Genomic DNA, 18,622 nt, shown 5'->3' with positions numbered 1-18,622 from the left:
GACGTTGAGAACCAGAGATTCACATCCTTCATCCCCTAGTAGTGAGGATGATCCTCTAATGGACAATGGATGCGATTATGGCCTCTGTGGACGATCCACTTGGCTAGAATTTTCAAAGTTTAACGGAGGTAATCCTATTGATTGGATTTTTTTTATGTTGAACATTACTTTTCATGCCATGGCACGTCGGAAAAGGCTAAGGTACCTATTGCGAGCTTTCATTTGGTAGATGCGGCTTACATTGGTACCAATCAATACATGCCCACCAACCGTCCAACAATTGGATGGCATTCACAATTGCATTAGCTCGACGATTTGGGACTGTTGGATATGAAGATTATGAGGCTACACTCTCCAAACTGACATAAAAGACTACTATGGCAGCATATCAAGATGACTTTGAGTGTCTTAGTAGCCATTGTTTTCCAAGGTGGCCATAAGAAGTATTGAAGAGCACAGTTTTGGCGGGGTTACGCTAAGAGATAAAAGTCGACATCTATTCAATGCAACTGCGAACTTTGATGGAGGCTTTTAAGATTGCCACAAGGATGGAATAGAAGTATAATGCTTTGAAAGGAGTTATGAGGATGAATTGGATGTTGAAGGACAGCCAGTATACGCCACGAATGACGTCCGTAATCGGCAGTTCCAATTCCATGACGAAACCATCGACGTCCCCTTTTGGACAACGAGGTACCCTAAGACCAACGACCGGATTCAGAGGAGGAGACATGCAACCCAAGGGCCGGTCCTTGTCCCAAGCGTGGGTGGATGAAAAACGAGCCAAGGGCTTGTGTTTCTAGTGTCACGAGCGCTACACTCCAGGACATCGATGCGCCAAGGCTATGGGTAGTGTCATGTTGATCTATGGCTATGACGAAGAGGCAGAGGGAGACATCATGAAGGAGATAGTCAGAGAGGAGCTTGAGGAGATAGCGAAAGAGGATATGCCGGCCGAGATCTCGATGCATGTGTACTCTGGTACTAGCACCCCAAAGACCCTACGGGTGGATGGGCTTGTCCAAAAGCAATGTGTACATATCCTCATTGGCACGGGGAGCACACATAACTTTTTGGACGAGAGATTGGTACGAAGTATAGGACTTGAGGCTGAGCCTACTATTGGATTTGATGTGACCATTGGTGATGGCACTTGCCTTAGAGCTGATAACGTCTATCAAGGAGTAGTGGTACGAGTGCATGGACATAGCTTCACCTTGGACTTGTACCCGCTAGCACTTCAAGGAACTGACATTGTGCTAGGCACCTAGTGTCTACAGAGTCTTCGTCCTGTCACATTTGATTTTTCACAGATGAAGCTCACATTTAAGAGAGATGGACGTGTAGTATGCCTCGAGGGAGTTTGCACGCAGACGAGCCCCTCTTTGTGGCCGTTGGTTGGCGCTCCATGGATAGGCAAAGTTACCTACTTCTTATAGCTGGCGCCCACAGAACTCAGAGTTGTCTTTAACTTATGTACTCATCATGATTTGGATTGCTTATTAGCTAACTTTTCTGGACTCTTTGAGGCTCCACGAGGGCTGCAACCTGCTAGGCACGCTGATCACAGGATTAAGATTGTACCAAGGGCCGAACCTGCAAATGTACGACCCTACAGCTATCCACTCATCCAGAAGGAAGAAATATCGAGGCTGGTTGCAGAGATGTTGGAGCAGGACATTATTCAACCAAGCCGAAGTTCCTATTCATCACCAATTCTGTTGGTGAGAAAGAAAGATGGCAGCTGGCGTTTCTGCATGGATTACCCCACGCTGAAAGCCATAACCATCAAGGATAGGTACCCAATACTAGTGATCGAAGAGTTATTGGACAAGCTAACGGGAGCATCATAGTTTAGCAAGCTAGACTTTCGTGCAAGGTACCACCAGATCTGAGTGCGTACTGAGGACATCCACAAAATGATGTTTCGAACTCATGATGGGCACTATAAGTTTCGGGTGATGCCGTTTGGGTTGACGAATGCTCCGATGACCTTCCAAGGGCTGATGAATGACATATTCCGTCCACTCTTACGATGGTATATTTTAGTATTTTTTGATGATATTTTCATGTACAGCAAGACTTGGAAGGAGCACTTGAATAATCTACGGTTTGTGTTGGCACTCTTGAGGGACCATTCCCTCAAGGTGAAGTAAAGTAAATGCCTATGGGGCGAACAGCGAGTGGAGTACTTGGGCACATCATTTCAACCGACGGAGTTGTGCCCGACCAAAGCAAGGTGGTGTGCATGCTCAGCTGGACAGAATCAAGGATGATACGGGAGCTACGCGGTTTCCTTGGTTTAAAAATCTACTATCGCAGGTTCGTGGCCAACTATGAAAAGATTGCACCACCATTGATAGCCTTGCTGAAAAAGGATGCCTTTGAATGGATTGATGCAGCAACAAAAGCATTCGAGAAGCTGAAGATAGCAATGGCATCCGCACCGGTATTGGCACTACCCAACTTCACCATGCAATTTGTGATTGAGTGCGACACGTCGGGCGCAGGTATCGGAGCTGTATTGTTGTAGACTAGGAGGCCCATCGCTTACCTTAGCAAGGCCTTGACCTAGAGGTCATAGTAGATATCCACTTATGAGTGGGAGATGCTTGCTATCTTGCATGCTGTGACGAGGTGGAGACCCTATTTGATTTCGAAACAATTTGTGATCCGAACAGAACAGAGGAGCTTACCTTATTTTATGGGGCAGCGAATTCACATGCCCGCACAGCAGAGGTGGGTCACCAAGCTACTGGGGTATGACTATGAGCTACAATACAAGAAAGGAGCAGAGAACAAGGCGGCAGACGTGCTATCCTGACAACCCAAACCGGCCGAACTGGCGACCCTTTTCATGCCTGTCTTTCCTTTCTTAGATGACATACAAGTAGCAGGAGCTACTGATCCAGATATCTGGAGAATCTTGTAGGAGAAGGAGGACGACCCCACTAGTCATCCTGGGATGGTGGGCCGAGGCGGATTGCTCTTGGACCATGGGCGCATTTGGATACCTACGGACATAGGCCTGCGACAAAGAGTGATTGAACATTTTCATTCCATCCCTGAGGCAGGACACGAGGAACTCCTACGGACTCACAAGAGACTACTACAAAGTTGTACGTGGACTGGAGTATGATAGGAGCTAGTGGCATTCGTATGTTCTTCCGAGCAAAGTCTAACTCACTGAGGCCAGCCAGACTACTTCAGTCATTGCCCGTACTAGAGAGGATTTGGGAGGACATCTCCATGGAGTTTATTGAGGGCTTACCTTCTTTGAGAGGTACTCGGTCATATTCGTGGTGTTAGACAGACTGAGTAAGTATGCTCACTTCTCAGCCCTAGCGCACCCATATTCATCAAGAACGGTAGTAGAGGTGTTCATGCGCAACATTACCAAGCCTCATGGCATGCTGTGTTCGATTGTATCCGATCGAGATCGAGTCTTCGTTAGTGACTTTTGGACTGAGTACTTCGCACTCCAGGGTACTCACTTGAACCTCAGTTCAGCCTATCACTCACAAACAAATGACCAAACTGAGGTGGTGAACCAGGGCATAGAGCAGTATTTGCGATGCTTTGTAGGCAAGAGACTGAGGAGATGGCTCAACTACTTACCGTGGGCAGAGTGGTCCTATAATACTGCATTTCACAGCACCATTGAGTTGATACCATTCGAGGCAGTGTATGGTAGGTTGCCACTTACCTTGAGGACATATGACCCCGAGGCATCAATAGTGAGAACAGAGATAGAGATGAAGCTCGCAAATCGGGATGTGATTCTATGAAGGTTACGGGAGCACATGACAACGGCCTAGAACCGCATGAAGCAAGTGTATGATCGCCGGCATCGGGAGTTGGAGTTTGAGGTTAGGGACCTTGTATTTGTACGAGTCCAACCATATCGGCAAGTTACGCTACGTCTAGTAAGCAATCCCAAGATAGCGCATCAGTATTTTGGACTGTTTCGTATATTGGAGCGAGTGGGACCTATTGCGTATAGATTGGAGTTGCCGGAGGGATTGCGGGTTCATCTCTGTTTCATGTATCGCAATTGTGGGCAAGAGTAGGGGCAAATTAGGCGGTGAGCACATAGTTACCAAATTCAGTGGAGGAGATACAAGCATATGAGCCAGTGCGTGTGTTGGCGAGACGAAGGCATCATCGAGAAGGTTGACTAGAGACTAAGATCTTGGTGGAGTGGCTTGGACGACATTCTGACGAGGCGACATGGGAGTCTAAGGAGGACATCATGGAATGCTTTCCGGACTTCTCACCTTGAGGTCAAGGTGACGGAAGTGTGGTGAATTGATACAACTAGAGCTGAATCAAGTTGTATCGGAAGAAATAAATTTATTTTGGAAGAAAATAAAGCTTTTTGTCGAGGGGCATTCGAACATCGGGGACCGCGTTCGAACGCACTATGCGAACGCTTGCAAGCGTTCACAAATACAAAGAATGGGATTTATGTGTTCAAACAGCCTCAAGCCTATTCGAACGCGTCCGTTCGATCGCCTGCACACATTCGCAAAGACAGAGGACGAAAAATTTGCGTTCAAACACCTCGGGTGCGTTTGAACGAAATGCGACGAGAACACTTTATTTTAGGGCTTTATTTATGTTGTTTGAGTCCAAAGGGTAGCCTCTAAGTATTGTGGAGTGCATCCTAGTTGGGTTATGTTATGAAATCACATTTTATTCTTCTATCTCTCTCTATCTTTCTCTATCTCTCTATCTCATTCTCTTCTTCTTCCTTCTTGCCCTAACTTCTTATCATCCCCTAGCCTTCATTGGTTAGATCCTTCTCCTCGTCTATCACGACCCTACTTCTTCTAAGAGCGACCTCTTCCTTCCCTTCATCCTATTCCCCTCTCAATCGCAAATATCCATATCCACATATCATCTTCATCCTCCCCTTCCATCACCATCAACATCTCCTTTCAATCCAAATAACCAACCCCATCCTTTATTGGTCCAGTTCGTAACAGAAGCACCCACAATTTTGTGGATTCTTGGATGGTGAGGCATTTGGGTTGGAGTCGGAGCCTTTCAACGGCTTCAATGTGACCATCGATGATAGCCATGTTGAGAACAGAGGACATATGTTGCAAGGTCCAACTACAAATTCAGAGCCATGTCTTTCTAATTGATCTATACCCGTTGGCAGTATGAGGAGCCAACTTGGTGCTTGGGGTGCAATGGCTTTGCGATCTTAGGCCGATCACCTTCAACTTGACCACCACGGCAATGGAGTTCAGTCATGAAGGCCAACCAATCCAACTACTAGCCGCATCAACTAAGCAAGCCAAGAGAGCATTACTGTCCCTAGAGGGGCTGCCGAAACCTGTGTGCCGCGGGTTCCTCATGCAACTCATCGAAGGGGCCAAGGATGTGGACGATCCAATGCATTTACCCGCTGACTTAATGGCTATTTTGCAGGAATTTGAAGATGTATTTGATACACTTTGTTAGAGTCTTTTCTTATTGCATTAGTTGTTTATTTTCATTAAAATAAAATTCCTATAGGTCACGTTTGAACATCCTTGCGAAAGCCTGCATCAGGTTTGCAAAAACATCGAACGCGAAATGCGCGTTTGAATGCTTGCATCGTGTTCGCATCGATAGAGAATATTTCTTAAGCGTTCAAACGCGATCGGGCGCATTCGAATGCGATCGGTGGGATTCCACTAGGATTAGGATTAATTATTATCATTAAGGCTTATTGGCTAGTCTCTATAAAGGTGTGGATGGCAGCCAAAATTATTATGTTATTGGAATATTGGTTTATTGCCTCTCTATCTTCTCTTTACCCTAATCTCCCTCCTCCCTCTTCACCAACCTACCACTTCTACCATTGGCAAGGTCTCTCCTAACTACTAATCTCCCTCGTCTATCGAGTCCTCTCTATTCTTTGGGATCTCTATCACTTTTTTCCCTTTGTCTTTATCCCTTAAACAACATCACCCATCCACCCTCATCTCCATTATCATCCATAACCCTAACATCCACTCCATCAGTCACCACCACCATCATCCGCAATATATCATGTTTTCATCATAGTTGCAGTTCGAATAGGTAAAGGTCGTAAATAAAAAAATCATAGATTAGGGAGTTACGGATCGATTCCACTTTGTTTTGTAATTTTCTAACTACAGGAGAATATTTGGTGAATATTCTCTCTTAGTTGTGCGAACTGCTTCATACAATAAATCTAGATCTTGAAGGAATCGTTCTGTAGCCTATCATTGGTATCAGAGCCAAGTGAACCTTAGACCTCCATTAATGGTGAAAATAAGGAAAATGACATCAACAAGGAGACCAATGGAGAGCACACCGATAAGGGAAGACTCAATCCATGATAACCCTAACTGTGAGGCCGATTCCTTTAGAGTGACCACGATAGGACCAAGTCAACCAACGTCTATGGGTGTGAACATGGGCTTGGCGAATGAACTTAGGGGCATGTTCTAAATATTGCTGCATAGAGTTGACACAATACCGAATGATCATAATGCTTTGAAGAAATATGTCATGAATCGATCGGCTTCGTCATCTCCTCGACGAAGATCGGTGCCTTAAGAAGAACAAGCGGTGGAACCACACCGAACTAATACCCCACAGGTCCAAGTGTATATGTGAGTGTCAGTGATCCTCTTTTACCTATGCCTACACATCATCCCTCACCTCCGATACAAAACCCAAGACCAGCAGTGGTAGAACCCAAGAGGCATGCGGCACCATTGTGCTCTGTCGATGAGGAGGATTGGCACTTTGAGGATGATGTTGATCCCTTCGGAGATAGTGATGGGCGAGCTCGAGGATTTAAAGAGGGAGATCAACATGCACAAAGGTTCAGACCTGAACCAAGGATTTTTCGTGAACTCGACAATACTATGCAAGGGAGAACCGCATGCTTGGACTTTCCAAAATTCCAAGGCGGTGATCCCATAGATTATGTGTTTCAAGTGGAGCAATACTTTGATTGCCAAGGGACAGTGGAGGACAGTAAGGTTTAGATGGCAAGCTTTCACCTCCAAGGAATGACATTGCATTGGTATCGATCGATTATTCATGGTGAAGGATTTACCGATTAGGCTGATTTTTGTAGGAGGATTACACGCAGATTTAGGATAGCAGCATATAAAGATTTTTCTGCCACATTAGGCAAGATGGTTTAGAGGACGACCGTATTGGAGTACCAAGTAGAATTTGAAAGAGTTAGTAGTCGTTGTGAGCCACCTCGGCCCAAACCGACATTGATGAGCACATTCATTTCAGGACTGCGAGAGGAGATACAAGTGGATGTTCATGCTCTTTGTCCTACCACTCTTGAGGAGGCCTTTGAGAAGACCGTGGGGATGGAGCAAAAGCATAAGGCTCTCAAGATGATAGCGACAACATGTTGGGGCAATCGAGATGGGCGGTTTGCGCCTAGAACACCGGCTGGAAATTCTACGAGTTCAAAGACAGTGGCTTCTAGTACTAGACCACAACCACCTTTGAGACCTTCTGATGTTAAAGGAGGCATAAGACCATCCGTACGAACTCTCACACCGACCTAGGTGGAGGAGCGAAGAGCGAAGGGCCTTTGCTTTCGATGTGATGAACGTTTCACCCTCGGTCATCGGTGTTCCAAACCGATTAGGAGTGTGACGCTCATCGACAGTCTCAAGGAAGATGATGAGGTTGTTGGTGATGGAGAGTGTTCAGATGAGGTCTATGAGTAGGCCATGGAGGAGAGCGCAGAAGAAGATATTCAAGCTAAAATATCGATGCATGCATATTCGGGTACTTCCGCGCCGAGGACATTGCGGGTAGATAGACTTGTTAGAAAGCATTGTGTGCACATCCTCATCAATTCCGGGAGTACATACAACTTTCTAGACGAGATGTTAGTGAGAAAATTGGTCTTGGACGCTGAACCGACTACGGGGTTTGATGTTGCCATTGGAGACGGCATGAAGCTTCGGGTGGAGAGCTTGTGTCGCCGAGTAGGTAGCAAGGATACGACATCATTGTGGACTTGTATCTGTTGGCGCTGTAAGGAGTAAACATTATCCTTGGCACTCAGTGGTTACAGAGTTTGGGTGCCGTTATATTTGATTTTCAGAACATGTGGATGAAATTTAAATAAGGAAACAAAGATGTGCGGCTTGATGGCGTTCGTTCTTTGTCGATTCTTACGATGTAGCCGATGGTGGGGCTGCCTTATGCCAGTGATTTAGCCTATCTTCTTTAGTTAGGACTAGTTAGAGATGAGCCTCAAATGAGTCCAGATATTACCATCGAGTTGTCTAATTTATTTGAGAAACCAAAGGAGTTGCCACCAAGGTAAACGGCGCACCATCGCATAGAGATTCTGCTCGGGGCTGCACCGACGAACGTGAGGCATATCGATATCCACATGTGCGAAAGGAAGTTAATTTCAAGATGATAGTTGAGATGTTGGAGCAAGACCTCATACAACAAAGTCATAGCTCTTACTCACCGTCCGTGGTATTGGTACGAAAGAAGGATGGGACATGGCATTTTTGTGTCAACTACTGGGCATTATACGCTATCACCGTCAAGGACCGGTATCCCATTCGGGTCATAAAGGAGCTATTGGATGAGCTTGTAGGGGTGACCATATTTAGCAAGCTTGACTTGAGGGCCGGGTACCATCAAATTAGAGTTTACTCGGTAGATGTGTATCAAACTATATTTCAGACTCCGGACGGGAACTACGAGTTCAAAATGGTACCTTTTGGTCTTACCAATGCTCTAGCTACTTTTCAAGGCCTCATAAATGATATTTCTTAGTATTCTTGGACGATATTTTGGTGTATAGCAGGACTGAATTGGAGCATTGGCAGCATTTCGAGGATGTGCTAAATTTGTTGAATTAAAATCAAGTGAAGATTAAGAAGTCCAAGTGCCTATGGGGAGTACCACAAGTGGAGTATTTTGGTCACATTATCTCAACGGAAAGTGTAGCGGCGGATCCTCAAAAGGTAGCATGCATGACCGTTTGGCCGATACCTAGTACTACCAAAGGATTGCGAGGATTCTTGGGGCTGACCGGGTATTATCGCCGCTTCATCACTAGGTATGGCAAGATCGCTACTCCTCTCACTTCTTTGTTGAAGGACTCTTTTAGATGAACGGATGAAGCCACTACAGTTTTTGAAAAAAAAAAACAGCAATGGCAATGGCGCCCGTTCTAGCTCTACCGGACTTCACCAAAGAGTTTCTTGTAAAATATGATGCGTTGGGAGTTAGCATAGAAGTTGTACTAATGCAAGGAGGGCGTCACATAGTCTTTCTTAGCAAGGCTTTATCATAAAAATCCCAGCAATTATCGATCTATGAGAGAGAGATGTTGGCAATTTTGCATGCGATGACAAAGTGGACTTATTTGATCGGTGGGCGATTTATTATCCGAACCGATCAAAGGAGCCTTTCATACTTTATGGGATAGTGTATTCACACTCCAGCACAGCAGAGATGGGTTACAAAATTGCTGGGGTATGATTATGAAAATTAATACAAGAAAAGAACGAAAAATAGAGCGACGGATGCACTATCGTGCCAACCCGATACCGCTGAGCTCACAGCCTATTTTTCTCCTACTTTTCCCTTCCTTAACTTGTTAAGGTATGCATGTACATCTGACCCAGATGTTTTAAGATTGTTATAGGAGGTATTGGATGATCCAGAGTGCCATCCAAAGTTGGAGAATTGAGATGGTTTGCTGCTAGACTGCGGATGCATTCGGGTGCCCGCAAATGATGAATTACGGCAGAAATTGAAAAAACCCCTAGACACACGTATGTATCTAAACACTAGGCAATGATATCGCTCGTTCGCTTAAGTAAAAGTCCGAAGAAATATTAAGAACGAAAGCAGAGATGAATGCCAAGATTTTAACGTGGAAAAACCCAAAACGGGAAAAAAAAACTACGGATCTAAACTCGGATCAAAACCAATCACTATGATAGTAGCAGTTACAAGACTAACTCACAAAACAACCCATCGATCCAAACGACTTTGTTCCTCTCACTCTTGATCGCTAGAACCCACAATTCACTACTTCTAGTGATTGAAGTCCAATCTCAGTAGCCCTCGAGATTGATCTTTTGTCTAGATAGCCCTTAAGACGAAAGATTAAATTCTTGTAGATGAGTAGAACTTTGTTCGTTGAAGAGCCGATGTAGCCTCAAGAAGTCTCCTTCAATAATCTTCTTCCCCCCCTAGAGATAGGGTTTCATAATCCTTATATATGATATTCAAGATAGAGCCAAATCCGAGTCTTATTCGTACTCACGAAAGTCCAAGATTTTCAAACTTCGTTAGTATGACTTGAACTCATCAACTTTGCTTCAATAATTTTGCAATTCTTCAAACCAAAGATTTTCTAGACTTGTGTAAAGCTCATATAAATGTAAAAAATACACTTAGAATATTTTATACAAAATTGCCAATAATTAAAAACCTAACAATCTCCCCCTTTGGCAATTTGTGACAAAACAACTAGATTACAAGATATTATAAAGAATTCAAAATAAGCATTCAACAAGTCTAGAAGATCTCGCACTTCAATCCCTGCAAATAATAAAAGTATACCAATCCAAGATCAAGTGAAAATAACTTGAAATGAATAATAATTCAAATACAAGTTATCAAGCAAGCAAAAGTTCAAAAGTATTTAAGCAAAGTTATTATGCAGTAAATATAAACAAGTAAACTCTAATAAACTCCCCCTATGCTAACACTCCCCCTATACCAGTAAACTCCTAAACTTTAAACTCGCGTCTAAACTCACCATACACCACACACTATACACTCCCCCCCTTTTTGACACAAATGCCAAAGACTAGGAACTCGGAGGGAACTAACGATGAAGAATCGTCAACGCGGAGTCGAGGTAGGTGACGAAGGCAGCCTTGGTTTCTTGGTAACTGTAGCTTTTTTAGGCATTCTAGGAAAAAATTGCAAGATTCAACATATGCCCAAAGCATACAAAAAATTCTAGAAACCATGAAGACCCTAAATGAAATCTATCTTATCACGTTCAATCGCACAAGAAACATCAAGGTATTAATTTTAACATGATCAAAATTCGAAAACGCACGAAATCAATCAAAAATAAGAAAATTGATGAATGATCATACCTCGCAAAAAGTGAAGAAAATCTTGAAGTTTCGACCAAAAGACTTTAGATCCGGAGGAGAACTACCCACTAAAAGGGTTTAAAGTGAAAAATTTGATGAAAAAGATGAAGATCTTGAAGATTTGATTTTTTTTAAATCAGTAAAAAACATAATAAATCTTTTTGGAGATGCACTTCTAAAAAATTCAAAATAGATTCAAGACATAGAATATGACAATCAAATGAAATAAGTCATACACAGATCAATCAAATCATCAAGAGCATATTATACTCAATTCTAATGCATCACTCAAAATTAAATTAATCTTGATTGATCATAACAATAAGTATATGCAAGTTGAGCATAGATAACATTAAACTATCTTCTTAAACAGACTTTCATATTTAACCAATGATGCAATACAGTAGTCAAACCGACTTAGTATAGAAAATTTTGCACTTTTCGACTTATTCTCCATAACATGATAGGAATTTTTCCTGTAATTTTTTTTTACTGAAACATATAGGTGCAATGATGGCTTTCACACATGAGTAGGTAGCCCTTTTCTTGTAGTACAAATCAAACAATGTGCAAGAAGAAATTCATATATATCATTTTTTTAAAATTTGTAAATAATGTATTGAGTCAAACTGGACTCTAAACAAGACGGCTTTCACACTAACTCATTGTAGCCCTTTTCATTGATCTTTTATGAACAAATTTTTGATGATTAAGCATGAGGTCAAATTGTGCAAATCAAAGTTAATAGTGAGCTATTTAAAAAAATAATTCATGATATCATGCTCACTCAAGAATACACATATGTTATGAGTGCATTAAATTTGGTTTCATTATTATAGAAGTTGAGGGAGTGACAAAATCAAAATTGATACAATATAGTTCAAGATGACAAAATTGACTATAATAATTCATAATCAAGTAAAAAATCATACTTATATGTCAAAAATATATGTTTGAATCTAGAAGTGCATCAAATTTTTTTTATGACAAAAACTCTCGACAAATCTGAAACTAAAACCAAAGAAAATTTCAGAGTAAAAGAAAACCTAAAAAAATGAAACGAAATAGAAAGAAACTCGCAAACTAAAAAGAACACAAATCCCAATAAAATCAGTCCAAAGTACAAATCCCTAAAGAAGTACGAAAATACTCAAATCTCTGTAAATCCAAAGGTTTTGTAAACAAATCACCCAATTGTTTCTCCGTCTCAACATGTTCTAGTGTTATTGTTTTGTCTTCAACTAACTTGCGTATAAAATAATGTCGAATATCAATATGTTCTGTACGCGAGTGTTGAACAGGATTTTTTGATATATTAATAGCACTTATGTTGTTACAATAAAGCACCATAATATCTTGTTCAATACCATAATCCTTGACTATCTGTTTCATCCATAGTAACTGAGAATAATAACTCCCTACTGCAATGTACTCGGCCTCTGCAGTAGATAAAGATATCGAGTTTTGTTTCTTACTGTGCCAAGCAACTAGATTGTTTCCAACATAAAAACATCCACCTGAAGTACTTTTTCTATCATCACATGAACTTGCCCAATCAGAATCCGTGTATCCCGATATGATAGCACCCAAGTCATAATTAAACCAGATACATAAATCAACTGTGCCACTGACATATTTTATGATATGTTTCACAACAAACAAATATATCTCCTTAGTTTTAGACTGAAACCTAGCACACACACCGACACTAAATGCAATGTCAGGTCTACTAGCAGTTAAGTACAAAAGACTACCAATCATGCTCCTATATAGTGTCTGATCAACACTTTTTCCTAAAGTGTCTTTTCCTAGTTTGGTAGTTGTACTCATAGGAGTTCTAGCATATTTTGTATTGTTACATTTCAGATTATGTGAAGTTCTAACAACATAGTAATTATCAGATGTTCTAGATCCAAAACATATAACATTACCATCATGATCTAGAATAGTACAATCATTTTTGGAGAATGTTGCCTCATAACCTTCATCACAAAAGTGACTGATGCTTAGTAGATTTGCTTTCAAGCCCTTAACAGAAAAAACATTTTCAAGAATAGGAACACCTGGAGTACTTACCTTTCCTTTACCTATTATCTTGGATGAGTTACCATCTCCAAATGTCACAACTCCCCCTTTATGTTTTTCGAGATTAGAAAATAAGGATTTGTCGTCTGACATATGTCTTGAACAGCCACTGTCTAAATACCACAAGTCAGAATTTAAAGCTTTCAAGGCAGTATGTACAACATAACATTTCAAGTCACTTTTCTTGACCTATATGGCCTTTGTTTTCATCCCATAAATGAAAGCACTTCTAGGTTTTTGCAAAAAATTGCAATGGGGTCGAATATGCCCTAGAATGCTGTAATGATAGCATGTCGGAACAAACCCTTTTCTATTCACGTTTTGTCGAGGAGTATGACTAATGTTTACCTTTGGTGCCATTGAAGAGTTACCAGTTTGTAAATTCAACTTCAGTTTAGAAGCATTCATCCAGGATTGCTTTGTAAATGCGGTTGATGACTTCAGGTATTCTTCCTTTTGTATACCTACAGAAACGAAGACAGTTTTGTTATTATTTGAATTACCAGTGTATCCAACACCATACCTGTCTTTTCCAGAGATCTGAGCTTTTAGAATCTCGTCAGGTTTGTTCTTCCCTTTAAGAAATGTCACTTCCTTCTGCAATCGCTCTAGCTCAATTTCATCAACCTTCATCTTATTTTTTGTATTGTCAAGTTGTTCAGAAAGGTCTTTGACACGTTCAAGTTCCAATTTGTACTTTTCCTCAAATTGATTTCTTTCTGGTTCGATTACCTTGAGTCGTTGAAGTAGTCTAAGATTGCTTTTCTTGAGTTTAAATGACTCTAGGTACAAGTCATTATATGCCTTTTGAATTTCAAATTCATCTTCCACAGCTGATAACATATCCTGATCATCTGTACTATCAGTATCAACAACAGAGTCAGTATTAAATAGAGAAGAGGCAAAGGCTACAAAGTTTTCTTCGTGAGTAGTTTCTAAGATCGTTCAGGCTTCTTTTGCTATTTCACAAGTAGAAATTCTTCTAAATTCTTCCGAAGAAACACAACTAAAAATTGTATTTATTGTTTTGCTATTCCAGCCAACTTTTTCATAATCTGTCTTATCCAATGACTCAATCGGTTTCTCAATAAACTCATCATTCACCATGTACATTGGTGGACTCCAATCGTTCACAATGGCCATCCATACTCACTCATCTATAGACTTCAAATAAGCTCTCATCCTAGCTTTCCAATATCCATAATTTGATCCATCTAGAATAGGAGGTCTAATAGATGAGGGTCCATCTCTATGAAAATCCATGCCTATCTGATCTCTCTCAAAGGGTGAGAGAATCTGCTCTGATACCAATTGAAAAAACCCCTAGACACACGTATGTATCTAAACACTAGGCAATAATATCGCTCGTTCGCTTAACTAAAAGTCCGAAGAAATATTAAGAATGAAAGCAGAGATGAACGCCAAGATTTTAACGTGGAAAAATCCAAAACGGGAAAAAAACCACGGATTCAAACTCGGATCAAAACCAATCACTATGATAGTAGTAGTTACAAGACTGACTTACAAAACAACCCGTCGATCCAAACGACTTTGTTCCTCTCAGTCTTGCTCGCTAGAACCTCCGTACTCATGATCTTCAAGATAGAGCCAAATCCGAGTCTTATCCGTACTCATGAAAGTCCAAGATTTTCAAACTTCGTTGGTATGACTTGAACTCATCAACTTTGCTTCAATAATTTTGCAATTCTTCAAACCAAAAATTTTCTAGACTTGTGTAAAGCTCATATACATGTAAAAAATACACTTAGAATATTTTATACACAATTGCCAATAATTAAAAACCTAACAGAAATTATTGGGGCACTTCCACCAAACTCTAGAGGCTAGTCATGAGGGTGTCTTGAAGACTTATAGGAAGATATCTCAGAGTTGCACGTGGCCAGGATTGAGGCGAGATGTGAGGAGTTTTGTTCGTGATTGCGAAATCTATCAAACGGCTAAGGCAACCACATTGAAACCGGCCGGATTACTACAGCATGTATCGATACCGAACCATGTTTAGGAAGACATTTCTATGGATTTCATCAAAGGTCTTCCGCTGGTACGTGGTTATTCTGTTATTTTTGTGGTGGTTGACAGATTGAGTAAGTATGCACACTTTTCTACATTGGCAGATCTATTTTTAGCCAAGTCAGTGGCTAAAATTTTGTTAGAGATATTGCTCGGTTACATGGCATGCCTTATCTTAGATTGTAATTGTGTATTTATGAGCGACTTTTGGATGGAGTTTTTTAGATTACATGGGACTCGATTGAACTTCAGTTTGGCCTACCATCCACAGATGGACGGCCAAATCGAGGTGATCAATTGAGGCATTGAGTAGTACTTGAGGTGCTTGGTTGGGGAGATGCTGAGATGATGGTTGGAGTTTGTACCATGGGCGGAGTGGTCTTACAACACCGCCTATCACAATAGTATTGGCATGACTCCATTTGAGGTGGTGTATGGGCGCACGGCTCCGACATTACGTGCTTATGATCCAGTGGCATCTACAGATCGTACGAAGGTGGACTTAGCATTGATGGATACAGATGCCAAATTGAGGAGGTTATATGTTCATCTTAAACTTGCTCAAAACTGCATGAAACAAGTTTATGATCGTAGCCAACGGGAGGAGTTCGACATCAGCAGTTAGGTGTTTGTGAGAGTACAACCATATCGATAGGTGACATCAGCACCTAACCAAAAGTTAGCACATTGCTACTTTGGTCCGTTTCGAGTGTTAGAGCGTATCAGTCTGGTTGCATATTGTTTGGAGCTATCGGAGGGGTCGATAGTGCATCCTGTCTTCCATGTTTCATTACTGAGGGAGCGGATTGGTAATCATGAGGTCGTTGGATTAGCTCTACCGGAGCCATTGGAGGAGACAGATATCGTAGAGCCAGTTCATGTACTTGCTAGGCGCCAATGACATCATGGTACCAGATTAGAGATAGAGATTCTAGTTGAGTGGCTTGGCAAGTCATCCGATGAGGCGACATGGGAGTTGGAGACGAACATCTTAGAGCATTTGCCCGACTTTACACCTTGAGGGCAAGGTGGGGGAAGCGTGGTGGGCTGATACACCTTGTTAGAGTCTTTTCTTATTGCATTAGTTGTTTATTTTTATTAAAATAAAATTTTTGGAGGTCACGTTCGAACGCAGAAGGGGTCGCGTTCGAACGCCCTTGCGAACGCCTGCATCAGGATCACAAAAACAGAGAATGCGAAATGCGCGTTCGAGCCGATAGAGAAAGCTTTTTGTGCGTTCGAATGCGATCGAACGCGTTTGAACACGATCGGCGGGATTCCACTAGGATTAGGATTAATTATTATTGTTAGGGCTTGTTGGCTAGTCTCTATAAAGGTGTGGATGGCAGCCAAAATCATTATGTTATTGGAATATTAGTTTTTGCCTCTCTATCTTCTCTCTACCCTAATCTCCCTCCTCCATCTTCACCAACCTTCCACCTCTACCGTTGGCAAGGTCTCTCCTAACTTCTAATCTCCCTCGTTTGTCGAGTCCTTCCTCTTCTTTGGTATCTCAATCATTTCTTCTCTTCGTCTTTATCCCTTAAACAACATCACCCATCCACGCTCATCTCTATTATCATCCATAACCCTAACATCCACTCCACTCGTCACCACCACCATCATCCGCAATATATCGTGTTTTCATCCTAGTTTCAGTTTGAATCTGCGAAGGGTGTAAATATAAAAATCGTAGATCAAGGATTTACGGATCAATTCCACTTGCTTTCGTAATTTCCTGACTATGGGAGAATATTTGGTGAATATTTTCCCTTAGTTGCGTGGACTACTTCCTACAATAAATTTAGCTTTTGAAGGAATCGTTCCGTAGCCTATCAGTATTTCAGCAGCCTCATGGATTACTTTAACCTAGGAAGCAAGACCATCGCATCGAGATCATGCCTAGGGCGGATCCAACAAATGTGAGGCCATTCCATTATCCTTCATCCAAAAGGAAGCTATAACGAAGATGGTCTAAGAGATGTTGTCTAGCGGGGTGATAAGACAAAGTTGTAGCGCCTATTTTTCACTAGTCTTGCTCATGCGGAAGAAGGATGGATTGTGGCAGTTTTGCGTGGACTATTGAGCTCTCAATTCCATCAATGTCAAAGACCGGTAATCAAAGAATTGCTGGATGAATTGGCGGGTGCATGCTACTTTTGAAAGCTAGATTTGAGGGTGGGGTAGCATCAAATCAGAGTAGAATTGTCCGATGTGCACAAGACGGCATTTAAAACTTATGATGGGCACTACAAATTCCTCATTATGCCTTTTGGTCTTACAAATGCTCCCGCCAGCTTTCAGAACTTAATGAATGATAACTTTTAGACTCATTTGAGGCAATATGTGCTGATATTTTTTTATGACATATTGGTATACAACCGTACATGGAGGAGCACTTGCAACATATTCGAACGGTACCTAGCCTATTGCGGCAATACAAATTAAAGGCTAAGGGCTCCAAGTGTTCATGGGGGCAACAAAGGGTCGACTACCTGGGCCACATCATATCTAAAGATGGTGTGGAAGCTGACCCTAAGAAGATCCAAAGCATGGTGGAATGGCCGCTGCCCAAGACTACCAAGGAGCTACGTGGCTTCCTCGACTTAACCGGTTACTATCGTCGGTTTGTGGCGAACTATGGCAAGGTTGCGGCTCCCCTCACGGCCTTACTGCAGGAGGGTGCATTCATATGGATGGACAAAGCAAAGGAAACATTTGAAGCCATGAAGAAGGCGATGATCTTAGCCCCGGTCTTTGCTTTAGCAGATTTCACCAAACCGTTCACCATTGAGTGCAACGTGTCCGGAGTCGGCATTGGGGCTGTTTTGATGCAAGAGGGCAGACTCGTGGCTTACATGAGCAAGGCTCTTTCTGAGCATTCATAGCTGCTATCCACTTATGAAAGGGTGATGCTCACCATCATCCATGCTATCACCAAGTGGAGGCCTTATCTCATCGAGCAATGCTTCACGATCTGCACCTATCAAAGGAGTTTGCCATATTTCCTTGGGCAGCGCTTACACAAACTAGCCCAACAAAGGTGGGTGTCCAAGCTACTTAGATACAACTACGAGTTGGTGTACAAGAAGGGGACCAAAAATAGCGCTGCCGAGACGCCCGAATCCAGCCGAGTTGGCAGCGATTTCGGTGTCGGTTTTCCCTTTTTTCCAATAGCTACAGGAGGCCTACAAGAAGGATTCGAACACCATGAGGATGTTGGACGACCTTGCTACAGATCCTAGCTGAATGCAAGGAGTTGTGATGAAGGACGGACTCTTAGTGGACCAAGGCAAGATAATTGTTCCAGTTGATTGCCACTTGCGTATGGATTTGGTGCGCCACTTCCATGA

At 42.0% G+C, this 18,622-nt stretch overlaps 1 protein-coding gene across 1 annotated transcript; it reads left to right on the top strand.

Moving 5' to 3' along the window:
- The first annotated feature begins 17,656 nt into the window (after positions 1–17,656).
- Positions 17,657–18,157, top strand: LOC140766887 (uncharacterized mitochondrial protein AtMg00860-like). The gene has a single exon (XM_073106558.1). It carries the CDS (start codon positions 17,657–17,659, stop codon positions 18,155–18,157), a length of 501 nt encoding a protein of 166 aa, XP_072962659.1.
- The last annotated feature ends 465 nt before the right edge of the window (positions 18,158–18,622 follow it).

Source organism: Typha angustifolia, chromosome 9 (assembly GCF_048772165.1).
Source record: "Typha angustifolia cultivar Huaian chromosome 9, ASM4877216v1, whole genome shotgun sequence".
Taxonomy (NCBI): domain Eukaryota; kingdom Viridiplantae; phylum Streptophyta; class Magnoliopsida; order Poales; family Typhaceae; genus Typha; species Typha angustifolia.
Note: the sequence above shows the minus strand (reverse complement) of the source record. Positions and strands in the feature narration are given on the sequence as shown.

What these genes read in the sequence shown, in the direction of transcription:
- LOC140766887 (XM_073106558.1), top strand. Translation starts at nt 17,657, where the DNA reads ATGGAGGAGCACTTGCAACATATTCGAACGGTACCTAGCCTATTGCGG.